General features: G+C 48.7%; 1 protein-coding gene and 1 long non-coding RNA gene across 3 annotated transcripts in view; one reads left to right on the plus strand and one right to left on the minus strand.

Moving 5' to 3' along the window:
• Positions 1–16,355, minus strand: part of PITX1 (paired like homeodomain 1) — a 43,593-nt gene extending 27,238 nt beyond the window's left edge. Inside the window, exons 1-2 of one of the 2 annotated variants that reach the window (XM_053376848.1) lie at positions 15,950–16,355; positions 12,936–12,989 (exon numbers count right to left, since the gene is read on the minus strand). In XM_053376848.1, the coding sequence (XP_053232823.1) occupies positions 12,936–12,981 (46 nt within the window). In that variant the 5' untranslated portion in view covers positions 12,982–12,989; positions 15,950–16,355. The remainder of the gene's footprint in view (positions 1–12,935; positions 12,990–15,949) is intronic. The other variant, XM_053376849.1, reaches the window with a different exon arrangement.
• LOC128407889 (uncharacterized) lies at positions 16,348–18,684 on the plus strand. Its single transcript, XR_008328927.1, has 2 exons — positions 16,348–16,652; positions 17,018–18,684. It is a non-coding gene; the product is annotated as an uncharacterized LOC128407889 (long non-coding RNA).
• Positions 18,685–20,545: the final 1,861 nt, after the last annotated feature.

Genomic DNA, 20,545 nt, shown 5'->3' on the forward strand with positions numbered 1-20,545 from the left:
GCTGGTGCGACTCTGCAACCCAAAGGGTCCCCGGCCGGTACTCGGCGCTCGCTCTCCCCTCCTGGCGCCTTTCAAATAGATCCGTGTCGGCCTGTCATCTTTTCCGAGCGCGGAGGGGCATCCGGAGGCAGCCGGTTGGTGCCAGCGGAGCTCCTGCTTCCCTCCTCTTTGAGCTGTCAAAACTTACACCAGCCTTTTCCATTGCAGAGAGAGAGAGAGGAGAGAGACCCACCCGTGGCTTTCAACGAAATCTCCCAGCGGAGCCTCCGGGGTTTGTGGCTTGGAGAGATCTTCCAAGCCAAACAACCAAACAACCGCCGTCGGTTGGTTAGCAGCCTTAGCCGAGTGGAAAAACTACCGAGGCAGCCTGCGATTGTCACCGCGGTCGATCTCAACCCGTCTCGCCTCTCTCGCCAGCCAAGAGCAGTTTCGTGCGGCGATGCTGGGAACCAGGAGGTGGCGGGTTCGAATCTCACCAAGCGACTCTTGTTATCTCTAGCTAATAGGGAAAATGGAGATATTGGCCCAACCTTACAGGGTTGGTGTCGCAGTGGCGTAGCGTGGGTTGTCAGCACCCGGGGCAAGGCAAGTAATTTGCGCCCCCTAACCCGTGGATTTGCGCCCCCTAACCCTAACCCGCCCGGGTTGCGCCCGGTGCGGCCGGCCCCCCTGCACCCCCCACACTACGCCACTGTGGTGTCGTAAAAGGTGGCGCACGTTATTAAAAACATGGCCGCCGATCCCAAATGTGTCTGCCTTGCTTTGGAGGCCTTCCGTAGCTTTCGGTGGGGCTTGCGAGGAAGGGCGCTTAAACGTCCTGCCTTTGTTTCACACACATTCCTAAGCATATTTGGGAAGCAATTCCCATTGGTTTCCTTGGGATTTTTCTTCCAGGTCAGCATGAATAGGATTACAGGATTTCCTCAAGTGGCAGTTACTTTTACGAATTTGTAAACCCACTAGAAGGATATTTGTTGTAGCCAACCAGTGCTAGTCCTGCTCACTATGGAGAAGCACCACTAATTTGCCTCCATTGACTTTAATGCCGCTACTCTTCGTTGGATACAGCCCAAAACCTGTGTTCTCCCATGCTATTTCATCTGTATATAGTAAGGGGGTCCAATGAAGTAGTGGACTATATCTCTTGTCATGTTTTCCCACTCATACTAGTTGGTATGACGGAAGAGCGCCGGTTCAAATGAAGGAATGGACGGAGAGGATGGCAGATGAACAAGATTTCATTAGTTAAACGGTTCTGATAGCTTTGTCTTTTTTCCCTTTTAAAGCAGAAGCATCAAAGGACACACTCACGCAGGATATACGTTTCAATCTGAAATTGCGACCATATAACGTGCGTGGACGTGGGATCTCAGAAATAAAGGCCTTACAGAGACCTGTCTTGTTGTTGGTGCTCTTATTTGAGTCCACAAGAAACATCTAACCCACTCTCCCAAATATTTCGCCAGTAAAATATAGAGATTGCACGTTTGTGCTAAACTAATCTTGCCGCGCAATTCATGGTAAACTTATGTTCAAAGTGGGTTTTCTTCTTTAATCTTAGTAGGTTATTTTTTAATTCTTATTTAATTAGACGCTCTTTCTGCCCCACGTGTCTATCATTTGGAAGCTGCAGCTGAAGGGTGATGTCACCAAGCTCCTTTAATGCACGCGCATGACGTCACAGGCTGGAACTAATCCCGGTCCAGCGGGCTCTCAACTTGGCGCCCTCGACAGCGTCCACTGATCGTCCTATGTCAGGACGTTTTGAGGGGGCTGGCTCCATTTTCCACGGGGAAATTCTCCTATGAATGCGTTGGGCGCCTTATGGGAAAGTGTGCTAAACCGGAGTTTTTTTCTTATGTTATTATAGATTTATTTATTAAATTTATATTTCGCCCTCCCTCCTAAAGGTGCCCAGGGCGGCAAAGACAGAAACCATAAAACAACCAAAACACCCGAAAACATTTTTAAAAAAAATAAACTAAGAGCCATTCCAATGCACATATTTTGGAGAGCAAAAAAGAGGACACATTTGCCGACTTTTAACTATGGATTGCAATGACGACTCTCATTTTACATACCCATGAAAAACAGGACGTGTCCTGGAGATAGAGGACATACGGCAACCCTTAAAAGCTTCGTTGGAAGCCTTTTTGTTGTCGTTGGCTTGTTGGGGAACAACTACAGAACAGAGAGTCAATTTTAGGAGGATCTGGTGGGGCGAGGAATTCAGGGCCTGTATCGAGCGAAAGGGGTCCAAGAGGCTTGGGAAGGCCGAACACAGGAGGCAAAAGGTTGGGAATGAGCCAGCAGGAGAAAGGAGGAAGATGGGCACAGATGGGAAGGCAGGTGTCGGAGATGCGAGCCTGCACATCCTTGAGGGTGTACTATAGAGGATGAATGAAGAAGGCAGGAGGGGTCCTTGGAGCAAACCTGGCGGGGCGGAGAGGCTGGGGGGAGAAGGTCCACCTGCTTGTATTTCAGTAGCACTTTCTCTGTTCAAGACTATCAAGAACACAGGATACGGTCCTATATGGTCCAGTATTATCTACACAGTTGGCAGCTGCTCTCCAGGATGTCAGACGGGGGTTTCCCGCAGCCCTACCTGGAGATGTTGAGAATTGAACCTGGGTTCTTCTGCACGCAGAGCAGACGCCCTGCCATTCCCCACATTCATCCTATGCCCACTCAGTGGATTTAGGATCGGGCTGAAAGACGTGGGACGCAATCCTAAATCACTTGTGTGGGCTATCTAGAAGTCGTGTCATTGAACACCGTAGATCTTTCTCGCGTTGGCTCAGCTCAATGGCGCAGCCACGCAATTTCAGGCTCTGGATTGACAGTGAAACTCCATACATGACTTTTCAGAAGTAAACTCCACCGAACTCAATGGGAAGTGTACAGGATTGCAGCCTAAAGGGCTTTGGAGTTCTTGGTTTTTTCCCCCAGATGGCGGAGTGTTTTACTTCCCTGACTTGATAGGCCAGCCAGGCTGCATTTGGGGGCCCTGCTACTGATTCTGCCGAGTGGGATCCTAGACCTCTAGAGGCCCTAGACCTCTGCCCTGACGGCAACACGGGTTCCTTACTCTGATCCGGCGGAAGCAGATTCGGTTGGAATCGGCGCGGGTCTTCCTCCCAGAGGCAAATGGGATTTGATTCAGGGATGCAAGCAGGGTTGTGCGTTAACAGCAGCAGTGCAGTTCTCACTTATCTCTCTCGTGATTATTAAATCCAGATTTGGTGACTAGGGGAAACAGCAGCAAGGGCGGCCTGCACAGGGGAGCCGACCAGCGAAACCGTTAAGCCGGAGTACTCGGCTTGTGCAGTTCCAGCCAAGGGGGCATAAACCGAACAAACCAGCCCGAATTGAACCAGATTGTGGGCCAGAGCCGCGCTTTAAAAGGTCATTGCATCCCAGCTCTCGCTTTCCTGAAAGGTCTGAGGTTTGTTTGCGTTCAAGGAATTCCAGCAACCTTCCTACTGAAGACCGAAATTACCCTGAACCGATTAACCCTTTGCTTCCCACGGCGACCACACATCTGAAGGCCTTTTTCCCGGCAGGTAACTTTCCTTTTACGAAAAGTGCCAAGGCGCTTAAGTGGAAGTAAGTAAATCCACAACGACAAACCTGTTTTCTTTTAATGTGTTGAGGGTCCCGGTGTCAGAATGGTTGCAACGGCCCATCTGCAACAATGCTATCCAGAACCAGGACCCCGAGCCTGACATCTTATACACGCCTCCTCAGAAGTGTCCCATTGAGCTCGGGAGGCGACTTACTCCCAGGAAAAGGTGTATAGGGATTGCGGCCCAAATCTGCGGCCTTAAACGCATTTATTAGGGAGCAAGTCCCTCTGTTTTATCAGTGAAACGTAGAAGGTTGCGCAGTAAACTTCTACACGACTTGTTTTCTTTCCCGAGTCTGGGATCAGGCTAGAAGGAGTTCCTCCAGTTAAAACCTGGCTATAAATCCGGATCTAAGCCTAAATTTCGAAGCTGCAAGCATGTTTGCTTTGGCTGAAAATGCAAGTGAATGTGTGGTTGGGACGCAGTCTGTTGGTCTTGCGACAACGGGGCTGCACCGTTTTTTACTACAAGCCTTGTTCCTACAGGGAGGTTTAAACGTCGCAAGAAGCTCTTCCCAAATGCCTGCATTCCCCTGGGAACAAAAATGTGCTCCGGACATAAAGTTCATCACAACACACTCACGAGAAGGCTGAAATGCGATTGTAAATCAAGCTTCCTACCTGGCCATCAATCAATTAAAAACACGGAGCAAAGGTATTTGTATAGTTCAAATGCCAAGGGTGGGACGCGGTGGCTTAAAAGTGGTACGTGTGAAACGCGGTTTGGGGTTTCCGGATGGCGCTGCTTGGAGCTGTTCTGAGCCAAAATTGTGGAAGGTTGCAAATAGGCTTCCCTGCCTGACCTCCGCCCCCTATCTGTGTACAAGAAAAATACCTAGAGTTGTTGAGCTGGATCTGTACGTCCAGGAGCTCCTATGCGCTCTGGATCCGTATGCCTATGTATTTGTGGGTTTTTACAATAAAGTCTAACTCGATCCCATGAACGTTCAGACTGGGCGATTTCCCTCCACCGCTTGGTCGTTTTGCGACGGCTAATTTCTCAGTTGTTTTCTAATGTTCAAACTAGCAGCCCACAATGTATGTGTGTTTAAAAACTTGATGATTCCTTTTTAAAGAAAGTTTCCCCGCCCACCTTGTACAGATCCATAAACCAGTTAAGTTATAATATAGAGCTGATTACTAAACAGGGTATTATGCGCAGGACAGTAACCCTTGGATCTCACTTAAAAGCCACCTGGCAGCAAAATGTGGAATTCCGCCTCCCCGCCCCCCCCCCGCTCGATTTTCTGCAGGTTTATTAGCGCTAAACAGACTCATGTTTCGCCGATAAATTATTGAAAATCGTTAAAGAGTAAGTGACACCGTTTCCTCTCAAATTCCAAGGAGAAGCCTATTATAATGAACTACTAGTTTATATATTAGGCAAGTCTTCTGACGCACAAGCTCCACAAACGCTCCTAGGACGACATGGATATTATTTTGTGTTTTTTAAAACAATAAAAACTCCTTATTTCCTGAGACGTTTAGCAAGCAATATTTTAACTGACTGATATTCCCAGTCAGTCCATCGTACTTTCAGTAGGGCAAAGAGTTGGATGGCTGCATGAACCTCAAGGGTGAGATTTTGGTCTGGCTACAATCTAAGCGCCCGGAACAGGGCTGAGAGCAATCGCTGGCTGATACAATCGATTGACGAATTCACACGTGCCAGTTAATCAGGTGGCTTTAAATGGGACTTGAACTGGTCCTTGAGCCGGTTCACTCCGGCAAGCAATCCTGTGCCCTTGTCGGGGTTTCCCTTCCCGGCAGGAGTATTGCGTTGCGTTGCGTTGCCCAAGACATTGCCAAGACCAACTGGGTTCCGTAAGAAACGCTTCCAGCCAAGAAAGGAGAAGGGGGGCGGGGCGGGATGCGTAACTCTCGACAGAACTTGTCCTAATTGTTATGCTTTATGGACAGTTACTGGGGAGTAAATTTCATTGGATTCAATGCGACTTAACATCCGTGAATTATTATTATTTTTTAAAAATGCACAGGCTCTGGTTGCATATGTCTCCGAATGAGGACAGTTGGTTAATGAATAACAAGGTAAGCCTATGTATGTCTACTCAGAGGTAAGTCCCCCTGAGTTTAATGGGACTTTCTCCCAGCGGGATGGCATCCTTAATACGGTATAATTCATTGCACACAAACATGTACGCGTGGATGGCAAGTTCTGAAAAAAAAACTCGTAGGAAGACTTTTGGACGTTGGTTGACTTGGGACTGTGCTCTCTCCCGTGGAGGAAGCAGAGAGTTAGGAAATTAGGGAGAAACGTTTTTTTTATTATTATTTACGCAACTTGAGCCCCCTCATTTCAGACTCACCAGCTATACTTCGATTTGTGCGCTGCTTGCCAAAGCAAAATATGCCCCAAGATTTCTAAGGAAAATATGTAACTGTTTTATCAAGAAGACAATGAGACTGTGGGTGGCGTTGAATGATGTGCCCATTCTCCTCTTCCAGACAACAAACAAGAACAATAGCCATTTCTATCTCGTCAGGAGAGATAAGTTCTATCTGCACAAGAAGGTGCAGCTCGGAAAATGGCTGGAAGGAGCGGGAGGAGGGAGATACTAAAAAATTGAAAGGCAGAATAAAGCTTCAAGCTGCGCTTGAGTTGGCCTACATCATTCTGTTCACTATTGAGGCACGCCTTTTACTTTTAAACTAAGGCTTGCTTGGCTGTTATTTTTAATGATTTTACAGAGCGACAAACAAAATAAATACCTAAATAAAGAGTTCCTGCCCCAAAGATCTTACAACCTCCATTTTGCCAGCAGGAAGACAACTGCGCAAAAGGAAGAGAAGCCTTCTAAAATTATGGATATTTGCATGGGAGTAAGCCTTCCTAAATGTATTGAGCTACTCCTTAATTTACTCCTTAAGGACAGCAGTCTTTATTTTACCTGTGCGTTTACATGGGTGCAGCCAAGGGTGGGGCAGGGGGGCAGCTGCCCCCTAGATCAAGTAAAACAATAGAAATACTTAACTAACTGACCAATCACGTCGGTTCTGCCCCCTAACGAAAGTCCTGCCCCCCATACCAAGTCCCGCCCCGCCAACAAAAATCCTGGCTACGCCCATGACCTAATCTGAAAAAACCTGTTGTAAATTATTCTCCGATTGCACTCATAATCTTAAAATATGGGACACGACTCGCTTTTGAGTCCTCCATTTTCCCCTAGAGAGTATTAGACAGGCCCCTAACAGACCACTCTTGTGCATGTGAATTCGAAGTAAGCCCGGTGGGGATACTCCCTAATACATTTTCTTAGGACTGTGCGTCTATCCTGATCTCAGGGTCATAGAACCGTAGAGTTGGAAGGAACCCAAGTGTCACCAAGTCCAACCCCCTCCAATGCAGGAAGGATATACCTTGTAAGAAAGGCATCAACGTAGCTGTGTCCCTTTCTTGGTCTTCCTCATTTTTTGTCCATTTACATATAACCGTTCTCTCATCTATAACTGGGGGGGGGGGGACGACGACTATTCTAAGCTTCGCATCAGTAGTACTGTATTCTGTTTTGGAATACTTTCTGCTTCTGCATTATTATTTTTTAATTTGAGAGTTACATAAATTAGTATAAAACAGCACACTGCTGGCTTGAGGTTAAATGGTTGTACCCTCGACTTTGAAATCTACCAATAGCGCAATCCTAGGTCTGTTCATGCAGAAGTAAGTCTCACTGAATTCAACGGCGCTCACTCCGAGGTAAATGTGCATGGGATCAATTCACTTTGTACACAAGGAATTCGGATTAACTGGTTTGTCTGCTCAGAGCTGTGGAACCCAAATAATGAAACCAGGAGGGAGGTGGAAAACATTCAATGGTGCGCATACTAACGGTGTAGGATGGGACGCGACTGGTACGTGTTGAATTCATAAAAAGCAGACAAAAGCTAATATCAATTATTAAAGCCTTAAATCGCCAAGGAAGACCTCCGCGTGGTTTAAATGCAGTTCCTCGCACACATGCAAAGCACACAGTTCAAACCTTGCGTCCCGGGGGGGGGGGTGTGAGCGCCAGCCACGTCTCACCGAAGCCCGAAAGGCAGAAAACTAACCCCACGGATTGCCACCAGACTCCCCATTGCGCGCACTGAAACTTAATCTGTCCCGCGTGTATGTGTGGGGGAGAAGTTCGCATCCCGCGCCACCAAACCCAGGAAACAAAGACATTTATGCGAGCACCGCGACAGCTCAAGAAGCTCATTATCTGCCTGCATTTCCCCGCCAAGGAGCGCTCCATAAGGAGATAGGCGAAGTCGGTCCAAATCTTGCGCCCTTTTAAATCTGGAAGTCCGTCCCCGTGGGAGGGTGAAGCGGGACTTCATTCCCAGCTAGCCTTGGAAAGGACTGCAGAGACACGCCAACCAAGGGGCAGCTCTCGGATTCCCGACCTCATACGTGCTGCGAGGTATAGCTGATCCTCGAAAACAAGTTCCACGGGGACTTACTATTTTTCCAAACCATTTGTTTGGGTCGGATCAGGGCGCGAGTCCCACGAAAGCCAACTGAACCAATGCCCAACGCCTTTATTGGGGGAGATAAATGCATTTAAGGATGGGGACGTAGATATAGGCTGAAATCGAAGCCTAGGGAAGGGGAACCCTTGCGGCGGACCGGCGGCTCTTAGGATTTGCAAGCAGCCTGCTTCTTCTTAAAGCCGCGAGTCCCAGCGCGCCGCCCCGAGGCTAATGGAGTCCCAGGGGCGCGGTTCCTCCAGGCCTCTTTCTCCCACTTGCCCAAAGCGTTATAGAAGCGTGATCGCGCCGCGTTGCCGTCGGATCTGCCCGCTCAGCTGCCTCTGCCCTCCACCAACAGCATTGGGCCTGCAGCCTCGCCACCCCGTCTTTGCGGTGGTGGTGTGCTTGTGGTGACCCGGAGGATGCCAAGGGACGGCGGGAATCACACCGGCCCTGTCCTTGGAAGCGGACCCGTGGCCTTTGGGCCCCGCAGGCGGATCCTTCGCCGGCTGGTCTGTCCTAGCCAGGGCGGAGAAGGAGCAGAAGGCGCCTGCCCCGCTCCAGGTGCCCCTAGCGTCCACCACCGTGGCAGCCATCCAGAGCGAGGCAGGTTTTATAGAGCCTTTTATTTTACACGGGACAATAAAACAGCTCCCTGAGCCGTTTGCCAACATAAAAACACCCCCGACGACGGAGGTGCCAATGCAAAGCGGAGGGCAACGCGCTTTGGGCTCGGGAAGCGATCGCAGCAAGAAGGGAAAGGGGGAGCATTCAAGAAGAAGGAGGCACTTTTTTGGGGTTCTGGACCCCAGAAACAGTCTCTCCCTCTCTCCGTGTGCACTTGACATGGCTAGACGACGTTTAGGCACTTAAGCGCGAGGCTGCTTTTATTAAGGGTGTGTTGGGAGAACAAGCAGGCTGGTCGGTTTCCTCGCGCATGGCGGCCCTCAGGACTGGAGGTCAACTTCTGGCCCTTTACACAAACCATTGCCAGGTCAACACCGCCGCCCAAGCAGCGTCAGCGCTTGGAGAGGCGTCCCAGAGGTCCGAGGACCTACCCAGGCATGCGGGGGTCGCCCAGGAGGAGGAAATGGAAAGTTACAGGGGCTACAGCAATAAGCCACAGGCCCTCCCCCCTCCAAGCACTGAGGGACTTCCCCCTCTCTTGGGGGTGCACAAGAAGAGAAAAACTAATCTCCTCGCTGATCAAAGCGCATCCTGACACGTACAGCCCAACAAGCAACATCCACTCCGCTGTGTGGAGTTCACCAACTCCTTCACAACTACCACCACTGCGTTATTGCAATCCATGAAAGGTGGGGGGGGGGGCTGTGCATGACCCCCCACCTTCTCGCTTTGCCTTGTTATTTGATTCACAGTCATCCTTGTCTTCGGGCAAAATCCCTCCTTTAGCCCCATGACGGGATCCCACTTCCCTCCTTTAAAAAAAAATGCAAGGGGGACATACAACCACACAAAAGAATTTGCTCTGGAGCTTGGTCTGCAAAACTTGCCTCTGGGCGATCTATTTATTCAAGTGACATTCCAGCTTTAAGCTTCAGAAGTGGATAAATTCAAGCTAGAAAACCCAGATTAGTTAAATAAATGGGCGAGGACCACCTACTTTCTCTGTCTCACCCCCCACCCTCTCTCTTCAGACGTGGCAAATGCACTCTTCCGCGAGCACTGGGACCCAGTGTGGGAGCACCATATCAGCGATCTACCTGCACGGATTTGAGAGAGTGCGTGCGTGCGTGTGGACTCGTGTGGAGCTCTGACTGTAATAGGATGAGGCATCGCGCGCTGCGCAGATGCAACGTCTTTAATATATTACTGTCCAAACAGATGATGGAACTTTAATAATAAGGCAGCGGCCCTGAACTAAACGTTGGGAGAGCTGACAAAAACGCGGGCTAAAAAACAGAAAGCTTAATTTTCCCTGACAGATACAAATGACACCCCAAGGCTTTTTCGAAGAGCAGCAACTGGCTGCCGGAACCGCCGCTGATCTCTCCCGCTCCCCTCCACCCGCCGCTTGAACATGCTTCCCAAAGCTGGGAAGAAAGAAAAGCCCTTCCCTCCCCCTCCCCCTCCCTCTACAGCAAAGCGAGCTGGGTTTCCGCTTGGCACCGGGACAGCCGGCCTGCCTGCCTGCCTAAGGCGCGCCTGGCTGACTGCAGGGCCCCCAGGCCGCCAGAGCGCAATGGCTGAGCCTCTCTCGGGGGGCCTCCGCCTCTTGTTAGGATACGGAGGCTCTCTTGCGTCCTGATCCTAGACGTTTCCAGGAGGAAGAGAAAAGGAGAGGATTGCAAAGCGCGTGTGGGAAGAAGTATCAGATAATAAGAGCATCTTCTTTGCATGCAGTCCCAGGTTCAAGTCCCGCCATCGCCAGGCAAGGGCTGCGAAAGGCCCCTGTCTGAGTCGCTGCCGGGACAGCCACGGGGAACCTCTGGCCCTCCAGATGTTGATGGGGTCCAGACAGCCAGGGGGAGGGTGACAGCTGTACTCCTGCGACATCTGGAGGTCCCACCGGTTTCCTCATCCTTGGTGTAGACAATAGTGGTCTGTCTTGCTATTCGTTTAAAAGGAAAGAGGTCCCACAGTTCCAGTTTCTACTAAAAGAAGCAACCCTTGGGGCTGAAATACACGAGTGACAGCCTGGCACTTCAGTTTCGGGACAATTACATCGAATCCCATTTTGGACACTGAAGGCACGTTCGCGTCGCATTGGGAGGGAGAAGCAGGCCTTCATCTGCTCTTGCTTTTCAACCCATCTTAGCATGCAAAGAGGTGAACCTCAGCAGGAGCGCATCAGCCCCTTGGAACCCGAGTTTCAGCCTTGGGGCTACGAGGACCCTAATCCCAATGGAGTAGCAGGGACCCCGCCCGACTCAGTGGCCTCTGAGTCGACGCGCTCCGAATCCCGGTTCTAGGTCGCACTTCGAGGCGACCACTCATTCCTTGGCAGGCCTGGGACTTTAGTGCTGCAAAATCGAGATGCTTCGTTGCAGCAGAACGTGCTGCATTCCGACTTCGGCTGCAGCCGGGTCCTGTGCATGTTGAAGACACGGAATAGGATTCGCTTTCCAGGGGGAAATAAAACGCGCATCTAATTTCCCTGTTAGGCTGCGCTGGGCACTTACACCAGAGCAGATCTATTGATCTTAGGCGGGCCCCGGAGTCCACGAGCTGCGGGTTGCTGTCTTCTTTAATAGCTCTGACTATCTTCAGAGCAGGAGAGAAGGGAAGTTTCGGAAGCGTCCGGAGGGGCAGGATAGGGAACTATAATATCGTTCCTTAGCTCGCCCCCTCTGGGAACATGCTTTTCAGATTAATTGATGGAGGAAAAGGGCAGGGGAGTTTGTTAACCAGGCTGCTCATATTACTCAGGGCATCTCTTCATCTGAACTTGGTGCGCTTTTTTTTCTTCTTCTTTAGGGCGGAATTAAAAAATATGCCTCTGATCCAGTGTAATCAAAAGCGCAGGAACCACTAGCCTCTCTCATTCGTTAGGGAGCCTTCCCAAGCTGAAAAGAAGCTGCAATCGGAGCCACTCGGGATTGTGTTTCCAACATGTATTCCAACCCCCCCCCCCTGTCCTTGTTTCATTCGAGCAAGCCTCTTAATTGCTGGCAGTATTTTGCTTGGTTAGGGAGGGAGGGAGAGAGAGAGAGAGAGAGAGAGAGAGAGAGAAACACTCCCCCCCCCCCAAACGGGACATTTCCTGAAAGGCTGAAGTATTCTAATAACGCACGGGGCTTTTTAATGTGCTCAGAGCAAACCCAGCCAGGAATGTTTCCTGTTTCAAACGACAAAAAAATCAGACAAATAATTACCCTTTGTGGAGAACCAACAAACCCAAGATGCCTTTAAACACAGCTAAATTGACAACCCGGTGACTCTGCTGAGGAGAACGGTCAACGACCAATATTTAATAATGGTAATTATAAACGTTTCAAGAACTTCGTCCGCGCCCGATAAAACCCCCATTAAGAAAAACAGAACCCAGACAAGTGCAATCCACAAGTCAGCTAAGCTGAGCTAACCACGGCATCGGCTAAAATCCTTTCTGGTTCTGAGTTGAGCTGCGGATCCGTATGTCTATTCACTCTAGAAAGTTTTATAGGAGTTTGGGTTTTTTTTTTATAAAATCTAATCATCATTATAAAACTGTTTTTACTGACTCTCCCGGAGTCGAAACTCTATGGAAAGGGAGCCTCGTAGAAGGCGATCCTGCACACATTGGACCTGATGAAAACGCCGCTGGATTCCCCCTCCCCCTTCAGATCAAGTACTTGCAGGATCGCAGCACCCAAACAACATCCCCACCTTGAACATGTTTCTCTGGAAGTCAGAAAGCCACGGGACTTTATACTTCCAAGTTCTTATCAGCGTGTGCCAGCTCTATCCATTATCTTCCCTGCAGTCATGGGGTCCAGAGAGCAAACAACGTCGCAGAGAAATAGCTCAGATAAGGCTGGTGATGCCTTTGCAGTTGTATTTGGGGGAAAAAACCATCCCGGTTTATCTTAACACTAGTAGCAACTTGATGGGGGGTGAGAGTCAAATATTCCCTTAAAGTCTTTTTTTGTGTGTGTGGGGGGGAAGAGAGCCGAGTTAATCAGCAGCACACGCAGAGTTAGAGATAGTGAGGCAAGAGTAAATAAAAGAAACGCGCCTCAATTAGTGCCTATAGAAATCCGCCCAACTAAAAAAGGGCTCAATGGACTTTACTAGAGTATTAAAAGCGACGCGGAGCCTAATGCCCAGGAAGACCCCCCCTCCCCTCCCCCGCTTCCCTGCTATTCCGAATTTCTCTAGCGAATAGACACTGTCTTACCTAAATCCACATAGGGAGGGATACTCTTGGGCAGACCCAGTTCCATAATACAATCTGTGTAGACAACAAAACACACCGTAAATGAATCGCATGGGGATGCTTGTATGTGTGTATCTATGCATGCATGCTGGAAGGATGAAACAGATAAGATTTATACCAAACCGCGATTATTATTTTTTAATGGAAAAACCCACACCCAATATTTCAGCTGAATGCCTTTTCTTACGGGCCTATACCCAAGCCACCCCTTGCAAATAGGGGACACTTAGGTCCCGCTGATTTCACTGTTTAGGCACGTGCTTAGCTCACTTTAATGGAAATCAATGGAGGAATTAGGTTTGGCGGATCACGCCTGGGATTTATTGGTAAGTCGGCTCTTCTGTCCCAATGTATGTTAATATAGCTCCCCTCCAAACAGAAAATCAAATGGCAGCGGCAAGTGTTTGACAGACACTCTTGGAAAGCTGTATTTTAGCAAAAAGCTGCTTTCCCGCACACTGGAAAGGGAGATTTTATAAAGCGAGCGGATGCAGTCCTATTCCCCACTTATTCTGTGTCCCTCTGAGCACGGTGCGATTTACTTCGGAGTAAACATACAGAGTCGGGTTGCATTGGCGCAATCTAGAGCCAAGAGTGGATTTCCTACTGACTTGGACAGGATGCCAACCCCACATTCAAAACTACAGAAGCTGAATATCCCGTTTTTCCGATTCTCCCCAGGGCTCCTCGTACCTGATCGAGGTTTTCCGAATGGGGCGGGGTGGTGGGGGCAACGGGAGTACGAAAACACAAGATTAGGAAACTATGGGAATTTGCAGCTGGGCGCTTTCTTATCTTAGCAAGCAATTAAATTTTTAAAAAGCCAAATAAAAGAACATTTCACCCGTCCACATAGTACTGTATTATCCAGACTGGAACTATGAAACAGAAGTAGTTTGCCACTCAATCTTAATATGTTTACTCATAAGTAAGTTCCATGGGATAGATCTCCCAGAGTATGTTTAGGACTATATCTCAGGAGTGTGTGTAGATTAAAATGAAAACCACACAACCAACACCTATCTATTCCCCGCTCCCCTCACTGTAATAGTAACAAGAATTGCCAGGGTGGATAACATGCAAAGAAACCAAAGATATTAGTCTAACCTCAAATTAGACAGGAACCGATTCAGAACCTTGACACAGATGTGTGTACACACATATACAGAAGTGTACACCAGGTAGCTTCTCTCTCTCTTTTGGTGCTACTGCCTTATTCACAACAAAGGCAACAACTGTTGACAAATGCTTGGCTGATTGTTTTATTTATTTTTATTTTACTCTAATCTACAATCCATTTTAAACCCCCGTGTTGTTTGGATTTAAAATGATTATGGGACTGGCACCCAGATTTTGATTTTTTTTAAAAAAGTAATCAGCTTTGATAGAAATAGAACTTACTTCCAAGTAAAACTCAAGTCCTGAACAAACATACTTGGATGTCAGTTCTGTTTAAATAATGTAGCCTCTTCTATGCTTTAACACCAGGGTTTACTATGGAAACTTACATAAACTCAAGTGGTCTGCCTTAAGCTGCGCAAGGAGCGCAAAGAAAGCCAAGGAACTAATTTCTAGTAAGAGGAACTAAGGATTATAGTCAGCGTTTAACTAGGGCAGCAATTACTGTACATGGACGGGAAATGAAGGTACATGCTTCATTATCAATAACACAAATCTCATTTAGGATTTAAGTCAGGACAGTTTTGATGGTGTATATATTTTTATTTAAATGGATATTTCCAGTTTAATAAAATAGCTTCCATTTAGGTTTTGAATATGGACAGTTTGATTTCCTATTTATTTTATTAAACCGTTTGTTTGCAGTTTAATAACTAGAACCAACAGTTATTTCGGTCTATGTGAAAAAAGAAAAGAAAAAAGACATCGTCTTTGTAAGGCATCGGGTTTCCTACTTGATTTCTCTTTGGAGTAATGCATTCTTAGTTTTATTTGTTCTTCCTAAAGTTCTCCTAGACTTTTGGCAAATTATTCGAGTTCTGGCGGATAAATCAGCGCTCTGAAAAAATCATTTGGACCTTAAGCTCTTGTCACATGACCTCTAGAAAAATACACCTGTGAAATATTAGGTTAGCCTTTTCAACTGCATATATATATTATAATAATACTTCAGGATCAAGTAGCTGCAGCTATAAAAAGAAAATCGAATTCCATAAAAATATAACATTTATTAGCGACGTTCCGACGTGTTTCTTGTCATGCTGATCCACAACGCGCAGGAGACGAAATTGTCCCCTGCAGCCTTGACACTAGACAGCCCCGAGAACTGTCTCCCCTTGGCAAGAAGTTCTGGTTTGATTTCCATCTTCGCAGTATGCAAAATGAGGTAACCCCCTTGGAATTATATTTTCGGGTATATTTGTCAGATTTGACGAAGCGCAGGAGCCCTCGAGAATTTATACAAGGTATAAAGAAGTCAAGGACTTGCAACTTCAAGGCTAAGCCCAGGCTGCAATTAGGAAAGCCGCGGGGACGGCGGCGACTTCGACGGGGGAAAAGGCCGAGGCAGCCAAGGAGAGAGAGGGCGGGGCCCGGCCGGGGTTGCCCGGCGAGCGACAGGATCCCTCCAGGCTGACAAAACCCGACGGGCGACCGGTCAAGGCGACTCCGCCCGACGGATCGTTCTGCGGGCCAGCAGATAACCTCGCTTTTTCATTCTCAAGAGAAATCCCCTTGGATGTGGGGTTAGGAACTCCAGATTCCGCCTCCCCCGCCCCCTTTCCAGATTTAAGCACTGCCCTCTAGAGTGGTGGTGGAGGAGAATCAAGGGGGTATATAAACAACGTGGGGTTTGGGGCGGGGGCAAAGGGGAAGCCTTCCCCGAGTCTCCCAAAACGATTGAGGGAAGGCTTCGAGCTTCCCTTGGACTACAACAGACTCCGAGACCAGGAGCTCTGTGGAATCCGCAACCCGGCGACACCGGCCCGTCCCCGCGACCCGAGTAGCGAGGCGCTTACCCTTGGTCGCGCCCCGGTCTTCTGGAGCGCCTCGTATGTTATCCCAGCAGAGAACGGGCTGCTAAAATTAGGATAGCAGCGGCGGCGGGGGCGGCCTCCTCCTCCTCAGCGCGCTCTAAGCGTCCTGCCAGGGTCCATGTCGACTCCGCTCTCCAAGCCTTTCGCGGGAAGCCGTCGGAGGGAGGCCCTTCCTCCCTTCCCTTCAGGGCGCTCCGGCCCAGCAGCAGCAGCCCTCCACCTCCCGCCCCTCGCCTGCTCTGGTCCCCGGGCCCAGCAGGGAGCTGTGAGCAGCCGGCGCCGGGGGGTTGGCAGGTTTTCTCCCGGCTACCACGCCGGCTCCTTCTGACGTCAGTCACCCAGGGTCCCACCACCGGCACACACGGTCGAGGGGGGAGAGAGAGACGCCTCCAGACGAGAGCGGAGCCTTCCGCCGTGTATGTGTACCTTGCCCCGCGCCCTCGGTTTCTCTCTCCGACCCCGGCTCCCGCTTCCTGCAGTGCCGGCGGCCTCGAAAAACGTGATCCTTGCAATCCACCCCCCTCTTACCGAAGGGGATCACACTTTCCGGTGCGTGTCTGCCCTAGCAGAGGGCTGGTGCCAGTTGCCGAGGAGGCAGGAGGCGGCAACGGAGAAAGCTCCCCTTGCCTTTATACATATATATATATGGAGAGAGCGAAAGCTAAGAGATCCTGGAAAGAGGAGGGTAGGTTTGTTGGGCCACAATTGGCTGGGGACCCTGCCTCGCCAAGCTTTGGCAGAGAAGACCTCCTTCTTGCAAAGGCGACCTCCTTTATCGCTTGTTATTCGGCCCCCCTCCTCCAGCAAGTCTCCTTGATCCCCCCTCGCCTATTCCCCTTTCCCCAATCAGGAGCAAAACGCGGAGGCCCCGAGCGGCCCTGATGAGGCACAGGGCCTACAAATTGGCTGCCTTCGTTTCCTTCTCTCAAATTGCCCCCTTCCACCCCTTGCAGCCCCCACCCCCAGCCGCCTGCTCGTTCCTTACTCGCCACTGCCAGCGACAGACAACATTAACATTTCCTTTTTCCTTTTTCTTTCCTTGCCTTCTAGGGGATGATTATTATGGAGACCCTCACCCTGGCAGTGGATAACAAGGTCTTTGCCTGGGGATTTACAGGAGCAGGACTCCCTTCTCTTGCTAGGCCTAATCCTCCAGTTTCTCAAGTTAGCAAGGCCTTTTATTAAATCGCTGAATAACAGGATACAGCAACACACAGCCGAAGAAAGGACTAATAGGCCGGTGGGGGTCGGCGTGGTGGATTGGTGGGGGTGCGTAAGAAGTGTTGCTAGCTTGCTGTTTCCTTATTGAAGAAAGAGCAAGAAAGCTCACTCCATCATCCCATTGTGGCCAAGGCAGCAATCCTAAACTCTTTGCTAGGGAGGCTGACCCATCGCACACATTAGAGCTTCCTTCTGCACAGGCTTGGCCCAACTTCCCCTATTTCCTGGGTTGAAGGGGACAGTGGTGAAGAAAACTATACCTTGTTTCCCTTTTTATGGAGGCAGCTTAAGAATGATTGGTAAAGTTGGCAGGGGATTGGCGGGGGGAGCTTAGCCTGCCTTGACAAAACGGCTTTAAGCCTAAGAGTCTTCCACTCCCCCTTTTTGGAGCTGATGATCCAAAGAACCACCAGATTCTAGGTTTTGTACATAAATCACATATCCTGGTCTCGCGAGATTTAAGGCAAGGCAACTTCGGTCAAGTCAAGACTGACCCTCCTGAATTGGGGGATGCAGAGGAGCTAGGGGCCTGTTTGGAAAACAGGGTGGTGTGGGGGGGCAGTGGTTTAGAAAAGTTGTTGCAGTTGAGAACCTGGATTCATCACAGATCTGATTCTTAAGAACAGGTGTGCACAATGCAGTTTTTGTGCCAAACCATTTTAAGTGCAGATGATGATGATGATTTTCCTGCCTTTCACCTTAGGCCCCAGGGCAGGTTCAATCAAAATACATAGTTCATAATACACACAGTTCATAATATGCACTGCAGTCTTCAAGATACTTGCTAGGAAGTAGTGCCATTGAACTCTGCGAGATGAATTTAGGATAAGGTTACCAGATTTTTTTCAATGAATTCGGGGACACTTTTCAACTTCAATGGATTTTGTATGGGGGCTGATTTGTAAATCCGGGAAGTGTCTTCAGGGAAACAGGGATGTCTGGTAACCTTAATTTAGGACTTGGCGTAAACGTGTTTAGGATTATGGGTGGACTAGTTTCCTTCACTAGCTACTTAATTAAAAATGGATTAAAAACAATTACACCCTTATCCCCAAATTTGTTGTGTCAACCATGATGCCTGCATTCCTCCAGAAAGCCATGGCAGCAGAAATGTTTAGAAAATGAGGTAACCAGCAAGCAACATACTCCAGTCTAGTTAATACACGAAGGGGTTAATGCCATAGAGTATGCAGTCCCACCAGGCATAGCTATGTCACTTCCCCTCATCTTGGGAGGAAATAGGCAATCATTCCTATTGCCCCTAGTCTACCTGAGAAACTCACTGTGTGAGGAGGTTTGAACTGGTTGCTGCAGCTCAACTGCTTGGCTCTCACCAGCCACTCTTGAGTTCCTATACCAATAATCTAGGAATTTTTACCACTTTGTAACTAAGCTAAGTTTTACTGCCTGTGCAAGTTTTCTGACTGATGTATGGAAAAGTACACGAACCAGATATTTGAAGAGTTTGTAAATAAACCAATTTTTAACTTACCAAACGTGTGGTCTTTTCCTATGCTGCTGGAAGGGAACTTACGGTACTTGAAAGGACATAGTTTAAAGGTCTAACAGCCTATATTTCCACACTTTACTTGCTGCATATTTTGTGACTTTAAATCTCTGCTGGGGTTCTCTCACAAAGCAGTATTTTTCCCAAAGTTGGATTTTGGCATCCAGGAATTCTCTCATTCCCTGCCCCCCCCCCAACAGCATAGAATTCGTAGTGGTCTACGTGGACTAATTGCAGACTAAAATACCTGTATTTAAGAACCCTGAATCCATTATGTGGAGACAGGCTCTTGTGACATCAACTGGATTTATTTCCATGCAAGCTTCAGGAGAATCGAGCGTTAGTGCTGTTACTTCTATTCTTCTTTGCCCTCTGTTCAACAAAATATGGATTTAAAGTCAGACTTGTTGAAATTAGTGGGGCTGCCATGCTAGGTGCAAGCTATCCACTCTTCACTAAAATTGGAAAAACTGGACTGTACCAATCACTGGAGTGTGGGCCCATTTAAAGAAGAAGGAGTTAGTGCACATCATAGGCACAATCCAACACAGAGTTAGGTACACATAAACCCATTGAAATCAATTAGTTAAGCAGGCCTAAGCTATGCTGAATCTTTAGGATGAAGGCCTAGTTTAATTTACTTCTAAAAATGGAAGGCTGCAATCTTCTGTTCACTTACCTGTGAGTAAACATCACTGATGTCAATGGGACTTGCTTTTGAGTTGATGTGTCTAGGATTGTACAGTAAGACTGCAATAATATGCATATTTACTTGGGAGTAAGTCCCATTGAAGACATGCACGAGTTACTTCCAAGTAAATATGATTGGATTAAGCCTGTATTGGGCTTTGATTTCTTACTTATTTTAATATAGTAAGATAGGGCTTTTATCTGAAATAAGTAATACTGTACATTAACTCAATAGTAATTCCGAGAAAGAGGTGGTAGAGAGATACTATGATACAAGAGAGGCAGACCCCATCTGTACTATGCATTGAAAGTGGCATCATGATCTGCGCCTGGCATCAGGGGCAGACCCCCGGGAGGTGGGCCAGATCCGTCTCCTTCTCCCGCCTGCCCCGCTATAGCCGCCGCTCCTCGCTCTGAGAGGAAATGGCTAACTCCAGGCCGGGGCTTGAGTGGGAGCTGCAGGCCTCGCTCTCCTTGAGCTCCTCATAGCGACAGGCCTGGGAATCGATGCAGGGAGGGGAGGGCGACACGCGAGTGGCACATCGCAGCCCTTGCGAAGTGTCTCTCCCGTGTGTGTGTTTCGGAGTCGGGGTTTCCCTCTCTCGCAGCCGTGGCTGGGGGTGTCTTGACAGGTGGCCAAAGGGAGGCAGCCCTTGCCTGCACCTCCCTCTCCTCGAGGAGGAAACGTAGGCCACGGATAGGAGAGTCATGATGCACAAGGATGCTTAATCCGGAATAACTACCACCAAATGGTTCTCTACACCATTTATAATCTCACACTTGGCGGCTTCATCCACTCGAGTGCCTTCTCTCTTTAACCTATCCCGGCTTGGAAAGTGGCCCAGTGGCTGAAGCCTGTTTAATGGGAAAGTGGCATCATAACACTAAATAGTCATGGCTTCCCCCAAAGACTCCAGGGAATTGTAGTTTGTTGAGAGTGTTGAGCTTTGTTAAGAGACCCCTATTCACCCCCCGCCCAAGCTACAGTTCCCAGAGTGGTTTTAACAATCCCTATTCCCAGAGAACTCCGGTCTCTGAAATAATCTATATGTATATCTTAAGGACTGCATCTTTCCATCAGGTCTAGACATTAGAGCTTGCAAGAGAGCTGCTTCTAAATAAGAGAACTGCACCTTTAGAGTGGCAGAGATTTGTAAGGA

This window comes from Podarcis raffonei, chromosome 2 (genome assembly GCF_027172205.1).
Source record: "Podarcis raffonei isolate rPodRaf1 chromosome 2, rPodRaf1.pri, whole genome shotgun sequence".
In the NCBI taxonomy this organism is placed as follows: Eukaryota; Metazoa; Chordata; class Lepidosauria; order Squamata; family Lacertidae; genus Podarcis; species Podarcis raffonei.